Source organism: Macaca fascicularis, chromosome 16, assembly GCF_037993035.2.
Source record: "Macaca fascicularis isolate 582-1 chromosome 16, T2T-MFA8v1.1".
Taxonomy (NCBI): Eukaryota; Metazoa; Chordata; class Mammalia; order Primates; family Cercopithecidae; genus Macaca; species Macaca fascicularis.
The window spans coordinates 60830619-60848840 of NC_088390.1; the positions used below are offsets into that span (position 1 = coordinate 60830619).

At 42.0% G+C, this 18222-nt stretch overlaps 1 protein-coding gene and 1 long non-coding RNA gene across 3 annotated transcripts in view; one reads left to right on the top strand and one right to left on the bottom strand.

Annotated features, from left to right (window-relative positions):
- The window catches only part of IKZF3 (IKAROS family zinc finger 3), a 96477-nt gene that overhangs the window by 3549 nt on the left and 74706 nt on the right, over window positions 1-18222 (bottom strand). The window contains exons 1-2 of one of the 2 annotated variants that reach the window (XM_065531504.2): window positions 10749-10986; window positions 10515-10631 (exon numbers count right to left, since the gene is read on the bottom strand). In XM_065531504.2, coding sequence (XP_065387576.1) covers window positions 10515-10599 — 85 coding nt within the window. In that variant the 5' untranslated portion in view covers window positions 10600-10631; window positions 10749-10986. Of the gene's footprint in view, window positions 1-10514; window positions 10632-10748; window positions 10987-18222 lie in introns of those variants that run through there. The other variant, XM_005584044.5, reaches the window with a different exon arrangement.
- LOC135967697 (uncharacterized) lies at window positions 1604-2121 on the top strand. The gene is made up of 2 exons (XR_010581867.2): window positions 1604-1794; window positions 1910-2121. It is a non-coding gene; the product is annotated as an uncharacterized lncRNA (long non-coding RNA).

The window sequence follows — 18222 nt, forward strand, 5'->3', positions numbered from 1 at the left end:
AGAAGAGATCATGGTCTTTGTCCCTTTCCTAAAGTGTGTTTCTCTTCCTTTGCTTGGCAAGTATATCTCTGATACACATGTGATCATTAGGGCCTATCTCACACTTAACTGAAAAAATATACTTGTGGTCACCCTCTCCTATTTCTCATGTCAAACTGCTGAGAAGTTTTGAAAACAGAGTTTAGCCACCTTTGGGGTGTGTGGGTGTTGTGTGTTAGAAAACAGAGGCTCTCTGGTCACAGGGAAGGCAGGGATGGGGGCTGCAGTGAGGGCAGATGTGCTCAGTGGTAAGTGGTGGGGAGAGGGGACAGAAAGCAAGGAAGGAGAGCCGAGTGCTGGAGGTGAGGCTGAGGTCACTGTTGAGCCTCTCCATTCTGTTAGCTTGGATTCTGGAGAGATTTGCTAAACCATATCCTTCTGTAATGTTTCCTAGGCATGTTGAGATTCCAAAATGTGTCACTGCCATATGGTAAAGGATTCAGCAATGAAAATAAAGACGAAGAAGAATAAAAAAAGAAGAAAAAAAAAAAAACAGGAGAAAACAAAAGGATTGGAAGAACCAGTTCCTATTCTTGAGGTATCTCTAACCTAGTGGATAAAAGATAAGACCTATACATATGGGACTGGAGAAAAAATATAAGTTAAAAGTTGGCCGGGTGCGGTGGCTCAGGCCTGTAATCCTAGTACTTTGGGAGGCCAGGGAGGGAGGATGACTTGAGCCCAGGAGTTTGAGACCAGCCCGGGCAACATGGAGAAACCCCGTCTCTACAAAAAAGTACAAAAATTAGCCAAGCACCTGTAGTCCCAGCTACTCAGGAGGCTGAGGTGGGAGGATCACCTGAGCCTGGGAGGTGGAGGTTGCAATGAGCCGAGATCATGCCATTGCTCTCCAGCCTGGGTGGCAGGGTGAGATCTTGTCTCAAAAAAAAAAAAAAAAAAAAAAAAAGTTGTAAAAGGACTGCTTTGCTCTATGGAGGTCTTTTTATTCTAAATGTTCACATTTGAGGCATTTAGGCAGGGAAGTAACATGTGTTCTGTAAAAAGAATAATAAGGTAACATACAGGCACAGGCAAGACAATTTGGTATAAATTGTATTTAGGCATTAAGGGAATGCAGAAACTTCAGAAGTACTTGGGGAAGGGAAAACATTCTTGGAAAATCTAAATTTTGAGAAGGGTCTTGATGAACTGGAAGAATTTAGATTTTCAGAGAAGGGGGAGAGGGCATCCTAGTTGAGGGGGAGTGCAGGAATGAAGGCAGAGAGGTGGGACTACACAGGACGTGCAGTAAGCGAGTCTGGCTGAAATGTGATCAAGAAGTATGAAGTACAGTATTTCTCAGGCTTCGCTCTTCCTTCACATTCTGCAATATCCACACACCAGGGCAGTGTGGTGGTTGAGAGAACAAACTCTGCTGTCAGATGGGCTGGGTTTGATGCTGGCTCCATTGGTCACCAGTTGTGTGACCCTGGGCAAATCACTTAACCTGTCTGTGTTCCATGTCCTCATGTAAAGTGAAGATAATCGTATGTACCTCACAGGGTCACTGGAAAGCACTTAGAACAGGGTCTGCCACATGGAAAACACTTGGTAAATGCCTGGGTTTTTTTCTTTGTTTGATTTGGCTCACATTTTCTTTCTTTTTTTTTTTCTAAAATAAATGTGGTTTTTAAGGAAACTTTATATCACTAACATAAACGGAAAACCAGAATCACTTTCCACAAGTAGAAGATAACTATGAAAAATGAAGACAATGAAAGACAGCATTTCATTAAATTTTGATCGGATACTACTGTGAGTACTTGGAGACTAAGATCCCTTCCCCCTTTGTTAGAAACAGAGATTACCAAGTGTGAGATTAGTGTTAAAGACAACTGGCATCAAATTAAGTCTAAATTTTTCTCCTTAGTATACTGTGAGACTGAAAGACAACTGGAAAGAAAATAATTGTCCTGCTGTGTGGACCCAGGTTTTAAGCGCCCCGTGTGCCTGCTGGCAATTTGTATCCTACATTTGGGGAAACACTGAAAATGGGGAAACACTGAAAAAAGATAATGCACGGTAAGACCGAATGGTGGGCATTCTGAATGGCCCACTGCAGGGTGTGAATCTGAACAAAAAGCCAAGGCTACCTGCCCTTGAGAAAGGCAGGCTGTGGTTAACGTAACAGCAATGTGTAAGACGGACCAGAACAGTGAGAAATTGGAGCCAAAAGAACCAGCTAAAAGATCTATTCCCATGAGATGAATTTGTCTTTGCATCCCCGAAAGCAGCTGACCTTAAGGCCAACCTGATAGTTTCCAGATAAATACCTGAGAGCAAAAAAAATTATGCAAAGAAAAACACCCTGTCTTGGAAACTCAATGAGAAGCAACAGCAGAGTAGACCTTGGCCAAAGCAATCAATGGTTTTTATTTTCAGTTTCCAGATTGGATATATCTTTGGTCAAGGCCATCTGGAAGACTGAGAACATGAAAGCCAGCTAAGGTCACAGACATTCCTTCCCTAGAATGTGACACAGAAATGATGAACTTCGGTTTCTTGGCCTTTTTAAGTTTATTGGTTATTTTCCAGTGTGGCCGTCTCTATTCAACTCCCTAAATACCAGGGGTCCTTGAGAAACTTCTTCTCTTTTCACCTAACAGGCTCCAGAAGGTTTCTGGGTGGGGTAGGCCTATCGCAAACTCTGATTTTATCCTTTCTCCCAAGGGTTTGCTTTATTTAACGAGGCCTGCAATTTCATAATCTATACCACCTGCAGCATATGTCCGAAAACAGCTGAGTGCTAAAATTGTAAAAGGCAAAACATTAAGAGGAAAATAAACCCCTGGATGAGTGGAAATACGTGACTAAATTCTGTAGTTAACACAGACCATTGTTCATTGTTAAGGAGACGGGGCAGCCTCAGATGTTCACGTGCATGCAACTTGCAATCATCAGATCCCCTCGTCTCCGAGTTACGGTAACTTGAGCAGTGCAGATGATTATCAGTCACCTGTAGACACGATGACTCAATGTGTATGAAACTCAGAAAGGGTAAACTACAGTAATTGAAAAGCCAACAGCTCACGTTTCTTTAGTAACACACTCATAAAAAAGGTTAGTCAAACCACAAAAGTGTAACTGCTTCCAAACCTGCACAGAGCATCTGGTCCAGCTTCTAGTCAAAATCACACCACGCCTTTGAATGATTCATGATACCAGCTTCAGGCTGAATTAGAGGTCTTCTTCCAACAAAAATACACACGGCAACAGCAAGTCCTAAGTTTAGAAACTAAGGTTGCCTGGGTGGGCCATTCCCTACCTGTGGTTCCTTTTAAGGGTGTCAGTCTCTCATATCTTGGCTTTATTAACTCTAAACTAAGAAACCACCTGACCCGAACTGATGCAATGTGGTGAGGACATATGGTTGTTGGCTTCTAAGTGCCAACTTGGAAGTACAGAATCACAGGCTAGAGCTAAAGGGGCCCTTAACTGAACAAGTGGATTCAGAACGCTGTCTGCAGGGTTGAGGGGGAAGACCCACCACCCTAATATGTTTACTTCCGGTCTTTATATTTCACAGTACCTTGCACTATGCCTTATATACAATAATCCCAATAATGATAAGTACTATTTATTGAGCCCTTGCTGTATCTACCTTGCCATCCTAGATACTTTGCATACTGTCTCATTTTACCAGCCTGTTAGGGGTTGATACCTTTTTTTTTTTTTTTTTGAGACAGGGTCTTGCTCTGTCACCCAGGCTGGAGTGCAATGGTGCAATCTCGACTCACTGCAACCTCTGTCTCCCGGGTTCAAGTGATTCTCCTGCCTCAGCCTCCCAAGTAGCTGCGACTACAGGCATGTGCCTGGCTAATTTTTGTATGATACCTTTTAAGGTACGAATTATCATCTCTTAGATGAAGAACATAAGCACAAACAGGCTGATTCACTTTCCAAGATTGCTCAGTTGGTGAACAGAGAACCAGGATGTAATCCAAGAGCCCACATATCCCAGTATATGTTTGAGTGTTAACTGCTGTTAACATGGCTGCTACCTTGCCCGTGGCTGCACAGCCCCACCAGCAGCAGTGACTTTAAGTTTTCTGCTGCAACGGTTCCCATAGCAGAGAGAAATGGGGCTTAGTGGCAGCAACTGCTTTTTTCCACATGAACCAGCACATGCATTCAAGAAGTATGTGCTGCGCAGAGTTGTTATGATGTCTATAAGGTGTTTAACAGTGCCAGGCATGTGTGAGCACTCTATTCTCATTATTTGCTTAGCACCATGTTGGGTGATTTGAGGAATACAACAAAATTGCAATCCAACAGAGGAGATGCAGCATTTACACCATTTCATGACAAATCAGTATCCTTAATGCTACGTGCTAGAACAAAACATAGAGTAGCCAAGAGAGTGGAAAGAGAAAACTGAACTACTTCTCAAATATGCCACACTTAATATGGGGCAAAGATTCATCTATTCTTTAAAGTCTCCTTGAAATCAGAGGTGGTGGTAGTGACGGTGGTGGAGACAGTCATATCTATAAGAAGAAGCAGACTAGTAAACTTTACTGGAGTGCAGAGGGAGGATGGAGCAGAGAGAGAACACAGGGGTATGGGAATGTGGACAATGTGTGCTTTTTTTTTTTTTTTTTGAGACAGGGTCTCACTCTGTTGCCCAGGTGGGATTGCAGTGGCGTGATCACAGCTCACTGCAGCCTCAACCTCCTGAGCTCAAGCGATACTCCCACCTCAGCCCACCAAGTAGCTGGGACCACAGGCCCATGCCACCATGCCTGGCTAATTTTTTGATTTTTTTTTTTTTTTTTTCAGAGACAGAGTTTCACTATGTTACTTGGGCTGGTCTCAAACTCCTGAGCTCAAGTGATCCTCCCGCCTTAGTCTCCTAAAGTTCTGGGATTACAGCCATGAGCCACTGTGCCTGGCCTACAATGTGTATTTTAAGGGCAGACATGAGGGAGGGCATTCAGACAGGAGTGAGATATTACACAGAAGAGGGAGGAGGAGTTCACTGTGGCTGAAGCAAAGGACTGGTGGACTGAAATGATAAAATTAGAAGAGGTAAGTTGGAGACGGATTGTGGAGGGCTCAGAAGGCCTGACTGAATGGTTTGGATTTGATTCCATTGGCAGCCATTGAAAGGTTTTTTGAAGAGGTGGGCAAAATGATCGAACCTTTAGAAAAATAACAGAAATCCAGTATTTATAATCACCATGATGCGGTAAGGTGAAAGATTCAGGCTTTAAGTCTTAAAGTTCTTCAGGTCACTTAAATGTGTTTGCTGCTGCGTCATATAATTTCCCACAAGTGTTCTCCCTCACTCTTACTATCAGCACACATCCAAAAGCAAATGAACAAAAAGGGCAGGAAAATGGAATATCCAATCATCATCATGGCTCTGATCTCAACCTAAGTGAAACTAACACTTCTTGCAGGAGGTGGAAAACAGAGGGGAGCCAGAGAACAAGAAGAAACAGGAAGGAGGAAAGAACAGAGAGAGCTGTGGGGGTGGCGCTGGGGAAAGCTGAGCTGGAGACCACATTTGGTCGCTGCAGAAGTCTTGTCCTCTGTGAGACACTGGGAAGTGCTGTGTGGATGTCATCTGTTCTCATGGAGTCACCAGGGAAGACTGTTCTTTTCTAAAGAGGATCACCCTTGAGGGAGAACAATGGCCCTTCTTCAAGGGGTTTTTTCTATCAATTTTTTTTTTTTTGTTTTTGAAACAGAGTCTTGCTCTGTTGCCCAGGCTGATGCGATCTTAGCTTACTGCAACTTCTGCCTCCTGGGTTCAAGCGATTCTTGTGCCTCAGCTTCCCAAACAGCTGGGATTATAGGCACCTACCACCACACCTGGCTAATTTATGTATTTTTAGTAGAGACAGGGTTTTACCATATTGGCCAGGCTGGTCTTGAACTCCTGACCTCAAGTGATCCACCTGCTTTGGCCTCCCAAAGTGGGGAATTACAGGTGTAAGCCACTGCACCTGGCCTCTCCCACCAACTTTCAATGACCAGACTCCTCGCTGTCCAAAGCCCCCCACATGACATGCACTGCTCTTGGTCACCTCCTGGGGAAGGAAGGGCCTGGACTGCAGTGCCTTATAGGCCGAGGTCTGGCGCTACTCTGTCACCTGCAGCTGTGTCACTCCACCTCTCTGATCCTCCTTCCTTCCATGGAAGAGCCTCACTGGTGGTTCCTAATATCCCTAAAATACTATGACGTTATAATGCTTACAGGATTATGGACATCAGGCCTTTGGGAAGGGGTTGGAAAAATACTTTTTTTTCTCTTAGAAACAGGTATTAAAACTGCTTCCTGTTGCTGTTAACCAAAGCAGGCAATTTCTCATTAGTTACTTCACAGGGAGATCCGATGGTTTGTTGAAGTGTCAAAACCTCATTAACATGTTTACCACAGGTGAGTGAGATCTTTTTTTCATGTTTTCGATATGAAAACTTCCTTTAATAAAGTAATACATAAAACTTTTAAAATAAGGAGATGCTATGGTAACCACTTTGGTCTGAATAACATCTGTTTTTTTGGGAAAGAATAAAAATCAGGAGAAATATGCAGAAATGTAGTCATTTTTCTTCTCCATCCAAGAGAGAAATCCATTTTGAGCCAAGTATTTGAGGATGGCCTAGTTTGAAGTGTAGTCAAACAAGTTTATAACAGGAGAACAAGATTCAGAGAAAGGAAATCCCCTAAAGGACAGTATGTGCAAAGGAATGTCTTCTTGTCCTTTGAAAACAACAACTTAAACATAATTATTCTGACAGTGTAAAGATGGTGATTCCTGATGGACGTGTGTCCACTTTTTTTCCCATTTGAAACAAAGCCATACAAAATTTCTTGGATAATTAGAAAAAAAAATTATTTTTCTCTGACTTGAGAGCATGTTTGTGTCTCAAAATACATTTAGACTTGATCCAATCTGTCCCTCTTCCCCAGTTCATCTCTAATGGATGCAAAGTGTTCTCTACTGGTAATTATCTCCAGCCTGCCTGAGATAGAAGCGGGCTGACCTGATGGTCTAATTTCACCTTTACCCTCACAGTTCAAGAGGTCAGGGAAGTCAAGGCTGGTCTGAGTGCTGTGCAACTGTCAGCAAGGATTAAAGGGAATGACTCATTCTTCCTTCACACCTTACCCATTGCCATTACTCTGGCAGCTGAATCTTCAAAAAACAGTGCCTTGGAGAGGAAATATAGGAGAAAGGAGAGAAGAGGAGGAGAGGAGGAGAGTAGGGAAGAGGAGGGGAGGGAAGGAGAGGGAAGAGGACAGGAGAGGAGAGGTGAGGCGAGGCAAGGGGAGATGGAGAGAAAACAGTAGCCCCACGTTTTACATCACTTCATCTAATACACTGCACAGTGTCACAGATAATGTTCATTTTTCCCTCCGCTGACATTACTATTTTCTATCACAAAGGTTTATTCAGTTAAATAATTTAAGGGGTTTATTTTTATTTTTAAAAAACCTTTCAAACAAAAGTTTAGGATACAAGTTAATGCAAGAAGATTAGAACAGTGCCCAAGAACAAGAATACCATATATACGACAGGAACTCTTAACCTTCTGTATGATGAATGAATGGACGAAAGAGTGAATGAACAAGTAGTACTGCCCTAAGTAAAACAGATGAATGTCGGGCTAATGCAACTGTGTTTTAGATTCTCAGATTTATACCATCTTCCTAAAAAAAAACAAAAAAAGACCCTAAAAACCTAGGATATGGTGTATAGCATATACACCATATCTGTATTGCCTTGAGAAAAAGGTTATCTGAAGTTACACACATGGGCTTTCTAAACACACAGTGGTATCAATAGTTGCTGCCTTTTATTTTTCTAATTAATCTCACAGACTTGTACATGGGAGTAACCTTCCTGGTCACTTCATCACCTATTCAGTCTCCTCATTTCACAGATGAGTAAAGAGAGCCCCAGAAAGGTTACGTGATTTGTCTAAACACACAGTTAAGAAATGACAGAGCTAGGATCAGAACCTGGGTCTTTTAGCTTCTAATCCAGTACTCTCCTTATTGCACTACACCACAATTTACAAAAAAAAAAAAAAAAAAATTCCCCCGGTTATTCTGGGCCCTGAAGCCCCGAAGTTGCTACTTCAGCTCAATCAAGAGCTAACTCTCCTAGGTTTCTGACTCCAGCACAGAGAGAATGCGATGGTTCAGAAGATGAGAGAAATCAGCACCTACAAGATCAGCATCTCTCACAAGTCTGGAAGTGGTGAAGTGAAAATCCTCTGGGTTGCAATAGTAGCAAACAAACGAAACAGATCCCCGAGGCAGCAGGAAAAATGGCATGAATTTGCACATAGGAAGCATGCTGTATTTTTGAACCCATGAAATACCAAAGCAACTTGGATTATGTTAAGTAGGGCTTTAGTTAAACTATAGGTTTGGGGCAACTGTAAATATTAGGGACTGTCTCTCAAACTTAGTTCTCTTAGACCAAAATGCATTGACCACAACTGGATTGAAATTAAGTCGTGGCCAGGAGCGGTGACTCATGCCTGTAATCCCAGCACTTTGGGAGGCGGAGGTGGGCGGATCACCTGATGTCAGGAGTTCAAGACCAGCCTGAACAACATGGAGAAACCCCGTCTCTACTAAAAATACAAAATTAGCTGGGCATGGTGGTGCATGCCTGTAATCCCAGCTACTTGGGAGGCTGAGGCAGGAAAATCACTTGAACTCAGGAGGCAGAGGTTGCCGTGAGCCAAGATTGTGCCATTGTACTCTAGCCTGGGCAACAAGAGTGAAACTCTGTCACAACAACAACAACAACAACAACAAAAAAAGAAATTAAGTTGCTTTACATTTTTTTCTTGCCCAGCTCTCCCTGTGATGTCCCTCCTCATGTCGGCTTCAGTCATTTCTAGAGTCAAAACTTACTCCAGACCAGCCTGGGTAACATAAAGAGACTCCATCTCCACAAAAAGTTTAAAAATTAGCTGAGCCTGGTGGTGCGTGCCCATAGTTCCAGCTACTTGGGAGGCTGGGGTGGGAGGATTTCTTGAGCCCAGGGGTTCGAGGCTATGATTGCACCACTGTACACCAGCCTAGGCCGAAGAGTGAGACCCCATCTCAAAACAAACAAACAAAACCCACAACTTTCTCCAAATTCAAATACACTCAGAATAATGAGGCAAGCTTTTTTTGTACTCCAGTCAGAACCTCTTCACATAAGTAAAGCCCAAAAGATACATGGGCAATGTTTTAGATAATGTCTTAAACTCACCATTTGTTTACTGTGCCTAAACTCTAAATGGAAGTCACTACATGCTCCCCTGACATCTTTCACCAAGGGGAGGGAGGACAGCAAGGAGGAGGGGATCTCCCTCAACTGCAATACACCAACTTTACTCTGACACAATTTATTCTTAAAGTGACTAAAAGTGCACAAAAACCTTTCAGCTAGTCAAAATAAAATAAATAGGCAGAAATACCAAATTAGGTAATTTTGAAATATTTGTGTTCTTTCAATATACCTCTATAATTCACATAGAATGTTTGCTTGTAAAAACATTATCTATACCAGAATCAAATTTAGTCAGATTAGGCAAGCAACTTACTATCTGTAAGAGCTATTGAGAAGAATAAATACAAAAGGACTGAAATAAAAAATCAACAGCTACAAGCAGCTTTGGAAAAAGAGACTGAGACAGGTTTCTAAAATATTACTGATGTTGAGGGAGGTCTATTTTCATGTGGTAACTATTTTTGTTCAATATCACCAACTTTCAATTTATAGCAAAACGGATATATTCAATTTCAGTCGTCTACTTCACAAATACAAATCTATTTTAAATATCATGGTCACATTTATGTAAACATCTGGGAGAGTTCAGCAAAATATCTCTGCCATTTGGAGGTCCTAACACTTCATGAACATAATTATTTCGTAGCCATCTCATCCTGCTGTATTTTTTGACAATGTGAAAACCAATGGCATAAAAATTAACTCCAGTAAGACAAATGATTAAATCAAACCTTGTTATATAAATCTATGTTTGCCCAACCACTTTCCCTGAAAGCCAATTCTCAATCAAATTCAAGAAAATATGGCAATATGTTTTAGAGCATGAAAAAAGTTTGAGCATGCTAACGAACCAACTTGTAAAATATAATTACAAAAGATTACAAAAATGCTATCTTGAACATCTTACTGGTATAAATTACATAAACTCTCTCATGCAACATATGTCATTCAGAGTAAAGAGGAAGGAACAGGATTTTAAACATCACGTCCATTTAGGAAATTATATATCAAATACTCTGGTCTTCTGTCATGATGATGCTTTAGTTAATATCTTTTATTCCATTTTCTAGAGCTATCAAAATGAACCACGAAGAATAAAAGTACGCAATGAAAAACTAATTATTTTAACAGAGGTTAAGTTAGGAAGGGACTTGTGTAGCAAGCATCCTATGTTATTTCATTCAAACTATCTGCTAACAGCAGCAGGAAAAAGGTTTGTATTCTTACCAATGAATTTCTGAGGCATTGAGCTTTTTCGTTTTGCCACATTGCTTGCTAATCTGTCCAGTACGAGAGCTCTTTCACTTCCCATCTCTGCTTTGATGTGTCTTGCCTCCGCACTTGCTGGTTTGGAAAAATATAAAAAGAAGAGAGAAAAGAACACATTGGTACATGCGGGGAAAAGGAAATAAACTGGAAGGAGAAGTGTCCGAAGTTGGATGCACACTCTATTGTTGTTACCTGTTATAACTGCTCAGATTCTTGCCTGGGGTACCTGCTGTGGTCAGTGAAGCCGACACCAGGGCACATTCAAATCTTGCAGTCTTATGCCGAGATGGGAAAGCTCGACCCATCCCCAACCAGTACCTTCATTAGCAAGAGGAAGTATTAAATAAACAGCCTGGACGTGGTTGGTTGCAAAAAGATAGATAGATGGAGATCTTCTAACCCCCGATCAGCCTTCTTTCTGATTCTGAGTAACTGCGTGTGACACCTGCAGACTGATATAATTCTTCTTAACAACTTTGAAAAAAAAAAGCATGGTGCCCCAGATTTACTGCTCTGTTTATGTTAACAGCACTTTTGAAAACAGATACACTCACACAGATAGCAAGACATCTACTCAGTGATTTGTGTATTGAAATTCTGAGTGGTTTCTTTCTTTTTCTTTTTCTTTTTTTTTTTTCAGCACGCTCCTCTCAGTTCCTATCTTTCATATTCTGTTTCTCTGTGCTCTGTATTATCTGTTTCATATGCTCTTCCCATTTGAAAATAGTCTCAGTTAAAATTTCCCTAAGCAACACTTCTGCCTTGAAATTAAAGAACAATTTGTATAACGCATCTCTATTGAATTTCTAATAAAAATGTGAATAAAAACTGCCTATGGGCCGGGCGCAGTGGCTCATGCCTGTAATCCCAGCACTTTGGGAGGCGGAGGTGGGTGGATCACCTGAGGTCGGAGTTCGAGACCAGCCTCACCAACCTGGAGAAACCCTGTCTCTACTAAAAATACAAAATTAGCCTGGCATGGTGGTGCATGCCTGTAATCCCAGCTACTCAGGAGGCTGAGGCAGGAGAATGGCTTGAATCTGGGAGGCGGAGGTTGCAGTGAGCCGAGATGGCACCATTGCACTCCAGCCTGGGCAACAAGGGCGAAACTCCGTCTCAAAAAACAAAGAAACAAACGAACGAAACACAAAAAATCCTGCCTATGAATATGGGCTAATTGCCCATCCACAAATAGACCTGTGAGTGGTGAACCAAACATATTGTGATGGTTCTCAGACCTGGCTGCACATTAGAATCACCTGAATAGCATGTAAGAAATACCTATGCCCAGGCCCCCCTTCAGATCAATTACATCAGGATTTCTGGTACAGGGGCCTAGGCAAGAATATTTTAAAGCTCCCCAGGTGATTTTAAAATGCAGCCAGAAGTGAGAACTACTAGAAGAGTATATAAATAGTGGCAATATCTAATAGACTAAAATAGTAAACTGTAATCAATATAATTTACCTCAATTCAGCAGGCAGTGCCCAAATTTATGTCTAAAGTTCAAAGAGGGCCGGGCGCAGTGGCTCACACCTGTAATCCCAGCACGTTGGGAGGCCGAGGCAGGCAGATCACCTGAGGTCAGGAGTTCGTGACCAGCCTGACCAACATGGAGAAACCCCATCTCTACTAAAAATACAAATAATTAGCCGGGTGTGGCGACGAATGCCTGTAATCCCAGTTCTCAGGAGGCTGAGGCAGGAGAATTGCTTGAACCCAAGAGGCGGAGGTTGCAGTGAGCTGAGATTGCACCATTGCACTCCAGCCTGGGCAACAAGAGCAAAACTCTATCTCCAAAAAATAAATAAATAAATAAAATAAAGTTCAAAGAGATACCAGCTGCTCTAAATACAAGGCTTGACATTTTAACACATGATGCTAGCCTGAGCCAGGGATCAGCAAACTTTTTCTATAAAGGGCCAGACAGTAAATTTCAAAAATTTGTCAGACACATATAGTCTCTATGTTATATTCTTTGTTTTTGTTTTGTTTTTCTGTTCCACAGCCTTTTAAAAACATAAAAACCCCTGTACACAAACAGGTCACTGGCTGTCTTTGCCTAGAGTGCCACAGTTTGCCCACATCTGCCCTGGGCAAACATATTGTGATGCTGTAAATATTTGTCTCTGTTTTCTCAAAAACACCTCAGGAGATCCAAACTAAAATGAATTATCCATACATTTTTATTATGTCTAAGGAAGAATAAATTGAAATTAGTTTAAGGGATTAGAGTAAAAAGCAAGTAGTGGCTGGCACAGTGGCTCACCCCTGTAATCCCAGTGCTTTGGGAGACTGAGGCAGGAGGATTGCTTGAGGCCAGGAGTCGAGACCAGCCTGGGCAATATAGCAAGATCCTGTTTCTACAAAAAGTAATTTTAAAAAATTACCCGGGCATGTTGGCATGCACCTGTAGTCCTAGCTACTTGGGAGACTGAGGTGGGAGGGTTCCTTGAGCCCAGGGGTTTGAGGTTACAGTGAACCATTAAAGGTAACTGCCAAGACCGCAATTACTTTTGCATCAACCTAATAGTGCCACTGCACTCCAGCCTGAGTGACAGAGTGAGACTCTGTCTAAAAAGAAAACAAGCCCCAAAGTATTAAATATTTCTAGTTTTATTAGTGGCATTAAAAAACTATATGTTAGTCATTATACAATACATTATAAAGCTCAGTTTTCATTAGTTAATTTATTTACTTGTTTTTGAAACAGGGTCTCAACTCTGTCACCCAGGGTGGAGTGCAGTGGCAAGATCACAGCTCACTGCAGGCTAAACCTCCTGGGCTCAAGTAATCCTTCTACCTCAGCTTCCAAAGTAGCTGCAACTACAGTCTAAAGCCACCATGCCTGGCTAATTAAAAAAAAAAAATTATTAATCTCAATATATTGCTCAGGCTGGTCTCCAACTCTTGGCCTCGGGCAGTCCTCCCACTTCAGCCTCCCAAAGTGTTGGGATTACAGGCGTGAGCCACTGCACCCAGCCAAAGCTCAGCATTTTTTTTTTTTTCCGGAATAAAATAAAATCTGCCTCTGCCAGGTGTGATGGCACTAGCCCATAGTCCCAGCTACTCAGGAAGCTGAGGTGAGAGCATGGCTTAAGCCTAGGAGTTCAAGTTCAGCTTGGGCAACACAGTGAGATCCCATCTCTTAAAAAGAAAAAGAAATCCAGCTTCAAAAAATGAGAAAGAGAAGAAGACGATAATAGTGTGATAATAATGACAATATTTACTAGACAGTGAGTTTCTTGTCAAAAATAATTCTAGGCTCTAAAGAAATAAATCATAGCCTTCAGTGAAGCGATTAACAACTGTTTGTGTAAATGAAAACAGTAAGGGTCAGAATAGGGGGCCTGAGTGGCTTTCGGGCTAGTGCGAAAGTACTCAATTGACTCCGGCCGACCAGCAGTTGTAAATAACGGGCACTTCAGTCACAAGACACTGCTATTGAGTGAAGTGGGTCAAATTCTGTCCAGCACAGGGATAGGTTTAAATGACCAAACAGGAAATTATTTATATATATTATTTCCTTTCACACAAAACCACCACCAGATGTGGCACTACCCAGAGCCCCAAGAGTAGAGAGATGAAAGACAAAGCTTGGAATTTGCAGTAAGTTCCTGGGGCTGTTAGAAGGAGACTTTTTTCTTAGAATCAGGGGAGAGGTAGCTAAGTTTGTGCTTTGACTAGGAACATTCATCCTGGTTCCAGCAATTTTGAGAAGGTTAAATCTAAGTAAGCCTCCCCTCAACGCTGTAGTTATCAACAAAAAGATTTATAGTGAAAAAAGAATGAAAAACAGTATTCTGGGAATGTTCACCTTTTATGCCCATTTTACCATTGTTCTTATTACTGTCTTGTGGTCCCTCCTCTCACTGCCAAATCATTACCCGGGAATTACCCCAAGCATGGTGCTACCCATCTAGTTTTCCCATTTGTTTCCCAACAGTTGCTGTCTACATTTTACCGAAGTCAATGTCAATTACAACAAACAGCCTTCTGAGGACACGTAATCAACATCCTCTATTTGGGAGGATGCTGAAGTGTGGACACATTGACCTAAATAACTGTAATTAGGGCAGGTCACTAAATGGCAGACTTTTGAGATAACATCACCTTTTATTCCTCGTTACCCACCAAACTGGTCTTGAGAGTCATTTCCAGATAAACATTACTCTGTAAATCAGTGACCAAATGCCTGACATTTAAAAACATAAAATTCTGCAGCGTTCATGGATGGGCATATTTGAGGCATGGGTGGAGACTTTCCCATTTCTACAACTCCGATGAGATTGAAAGAAATCCTCTGAAACGAATCTAGAGGACTCCTGTTCACCCACACCCTCTTTCTGGGTCATTCACTCGACATCTTAACTACAAGAGCTCCACCTTCATTGTACATGTGAACACACTCTAGTGATTCCGTTGATCTTCACTGAATTAACCTTGTTTTCTAGTTGATAAGTTAGGCAAAGGCTAGTTCTCAATTGAAGATGGCAGTCTCATTTTCTTTCCTAAACTGTTAGTCTTTTGCCTCACACTCGTTGAAGAGCTGATGTACGATACTATAAAATGAGCGCCCTTTGAAACACAGAGAGCCAGGTGCCATGGCTTGTGCCTGTAATCCAGCACTTTGGGAGGCCGAGGCGGGGGGATTGCTTGAGCCCAGGGAGCTATGATCTTGCCACTGCACTCCAGTGTGAGGAACAGAGTGAGCCCTGTCTCTAAACAACAACAACAATAACAACAACACACACACACACATCACACATACACAAAGAAATGCTTTGTAACTGGACAAGCTCTTTGGGATTACTGAGTGGTTTAGGCAGTGCACTGAAAATAAAACAAAAGAGGACTATTAGCTTTTGGTCCTTTTCTCCAACTTTAGGACCCAACTATCTATTTATACAAACAGTCTAGACTTGTTATCTTGCTACATCATGTCTCAGAAATGTAAGTGGAGGGAAACCAGTTTGGCAAGATAGTAAGGGAACAAGATAATGTGTTTAAATGACGAAATAGGAAATCCGTCCCTGGGTGGTGTTTGGCGGTTTAATGCTGCAAGGGGTGGGTGTGGGGAATATGGAATGGTGGCAAGGAACAATTTGCACATTTGGTTCACGAGTGAGAACAGAATGAGTAAGACTGTCATTGTGGATCAAATTCCCTTCACATCGCTTGCCTACTAAATAGTAGATATACTAATTTTCATTAGAAAAGTTATTTTAAAGACGTGCTGAAAAAATAATAAAATGTAGTACAAAGTCACAATTACAGAATAAGTTACTACCTTTATTCCCTGTATAAGTCTTAATATTTGGTTTTAGTTAACCGTTTCCATGATACAATTTCTATCTGAAAGTCATTGGAGGTTTAACTGTGTAATTGTGCTGTGCTTTTGTTTTTGTTCAAAATCCTTCATTAGATCTTGAAGCGTTAAGTGGAGCTTAAACAAGAGGTATTGCTTCCTGTCTCTTCTATGGTGTGGTCAGTCAGTAGCTAATGGAGAGTGAAACAAAGTGGTGTTATTACGCAATAGGAATTGTCTAACAAGAGATTGGTATCAAAGACAGAGGCAGGTTCTAACAAAAAAGTTTCATAAAACTGTTGCCTTTTTGAACAAGTAAAATGAATACTACCTGTGAGATAGTATTTTTTATTTTTTATTTTTTGAGACGGAGTCTCGCTCTGTTGCCTAGGCTGGAGTGCAGTGGCATGATCTCGGCTCACCACAACCTCTGCCTCCCGGGTTCAAGCAATTCTCCTGACTCAGCCTCCCAAGTAGCTGGGACTACAGGCACATGCCACCATGCTCGGCTAATTTTTGTACAGACAGGGTTTCACTATTTTGGCCAGGCTGCTCTCGAACTCCTGACCTCGGGATCCGCCCGCCTCAGCATCCCAAAGTGCTGGGATTACAGGTATGAGCCACCGTGCCCAGCCAGTATTGATTTTTAAAAAGAATAGATTTGGCCAAGTGCAGTGGCTTACACCCGTAATCCCAACAATTTGGGAGGCCAAGGTGGCGGATCACCTGAGGTCAGGGGTTTGAGACTAGCCTGGCCAACATGGTGAAACCCCCGTCTCTACTAAAAACACAAAAATTAGCTGGATGTGGTGGCGGGTGCCTGTAATCCCAGCTGCTCGGTAGGCTGAGGTAGAAGAATTGCTTGAACCCAGAAGGCAGAGGTTGCAGTGAGCCGAGATCGTGCCACTGCACTCCAGCCTCGGTGACAAACCGAGACTCTCTCTCAAAAAAAAAAAAAAAAAAAAAAGAAAAAAGAAAAAAAAGAATAGGTTGGGAAAGCAAACTTAAAATCTTTTTTTTTTTTTTTGAAACGGAGTCTCGCTCTGTGGCCCAGGCTGGAGTACAGTGGCGCAATCTTGGCTCACTGCAAACTCTGCCTCCCGGGTTCACGCCATTCTCCTGCCTCAGTCTCCCGAGTAGCTGAGACTACAGGCGCCCGCCACAACGCCTGGCTAATTTTTTTTATATGTTGAGTAGAGATAGGGTTTCACCGTGTTAGCCAGGATGGTCTCGATCTCTTGACCTCGTGATCCACCCGCCTCGGCCTCCCAAAGTGCTGGGAAGCAAACTTAAAAATTTTTAAACATTTTCTTTGGTCTGCTACGTTGGTAAAAATATCAGGTTATTCTGAAGCCCTCATGCTTGTATTAGCTTGAAGAGCTATCGAAGATGAAAGGTTTGGAGTCCTAGATTCATAAATAGATGTGATTATTCAATTACTTAAAAATATTACTATTGCTAGAACTCATTGTTACACAACAATATTTCCTGCTCCAAGTGTTCATAATTTGTGTGAAATGAGGCTAAATGAATCTCTATACCAGCTGTTAGTCTCTTTCTGAAATAATAATCAAGCTAATGAGAAAATGCAGTCCATGGTCTTCTGTATTTTTCCTTCTTTTCATATATACTCCATTAAGACAGAATTGGAATATTTTGATGGTGTCACTTGTGATGCCTGGTGTAGAAACTTGGACTAAATATCACTTGTGACTTTTTTTTTTAAATTTTGATTTTAATTTTTTTTTTTTTTTTTTTTGAGACGGAGTCTTGCTCTGTTGCCAGGCTGGAGTACAGTGGCACGATCTCAGCTCACTGCAACCTCCACCCCCCGAATTCAAGCGATTCTCCTGCCTCAGCCTCCTGAGTAGCTAGGACTACAGGTGAGTACCACCACACCCAGCTAATTTTTGTATTTTTAGTGGAGACAGGGTTTCACCACATTGGCCAGGCTGGTCTCCATCTCTTGACCTTGTGATCCGCCCACCTCGGCCTCTCAAAGTGTTAGGATTACAGGAGTGAGCCACCGTGCCCAGCCAGGATTGTAAATCCTTAAAGTGGGCTTTAAGGGGCTTAACCTTAACTCATCTTTACAAACGGCTTTGATACGGAGCCTGGCACATAGAGAACTCAAGTGCTATCTGGATAAAAGAAATGATTAGCAAGGCCAGAAGTCCTGTTGCCCAATACCTGCATTTTTTTGCAGGCAGGTCTTCACTCCAAGGCCTTTTTATTCATCTGCTTGCTTCCAGAAAGTCCTGCTTCCCCTTGAGGGCAGGTTTGTCCACAGGCTTGGCTCCCACACCAGGCTGCACTTCAATTTACAATAAGCACTTGAAGAATGAGTGCTGCAGGCAC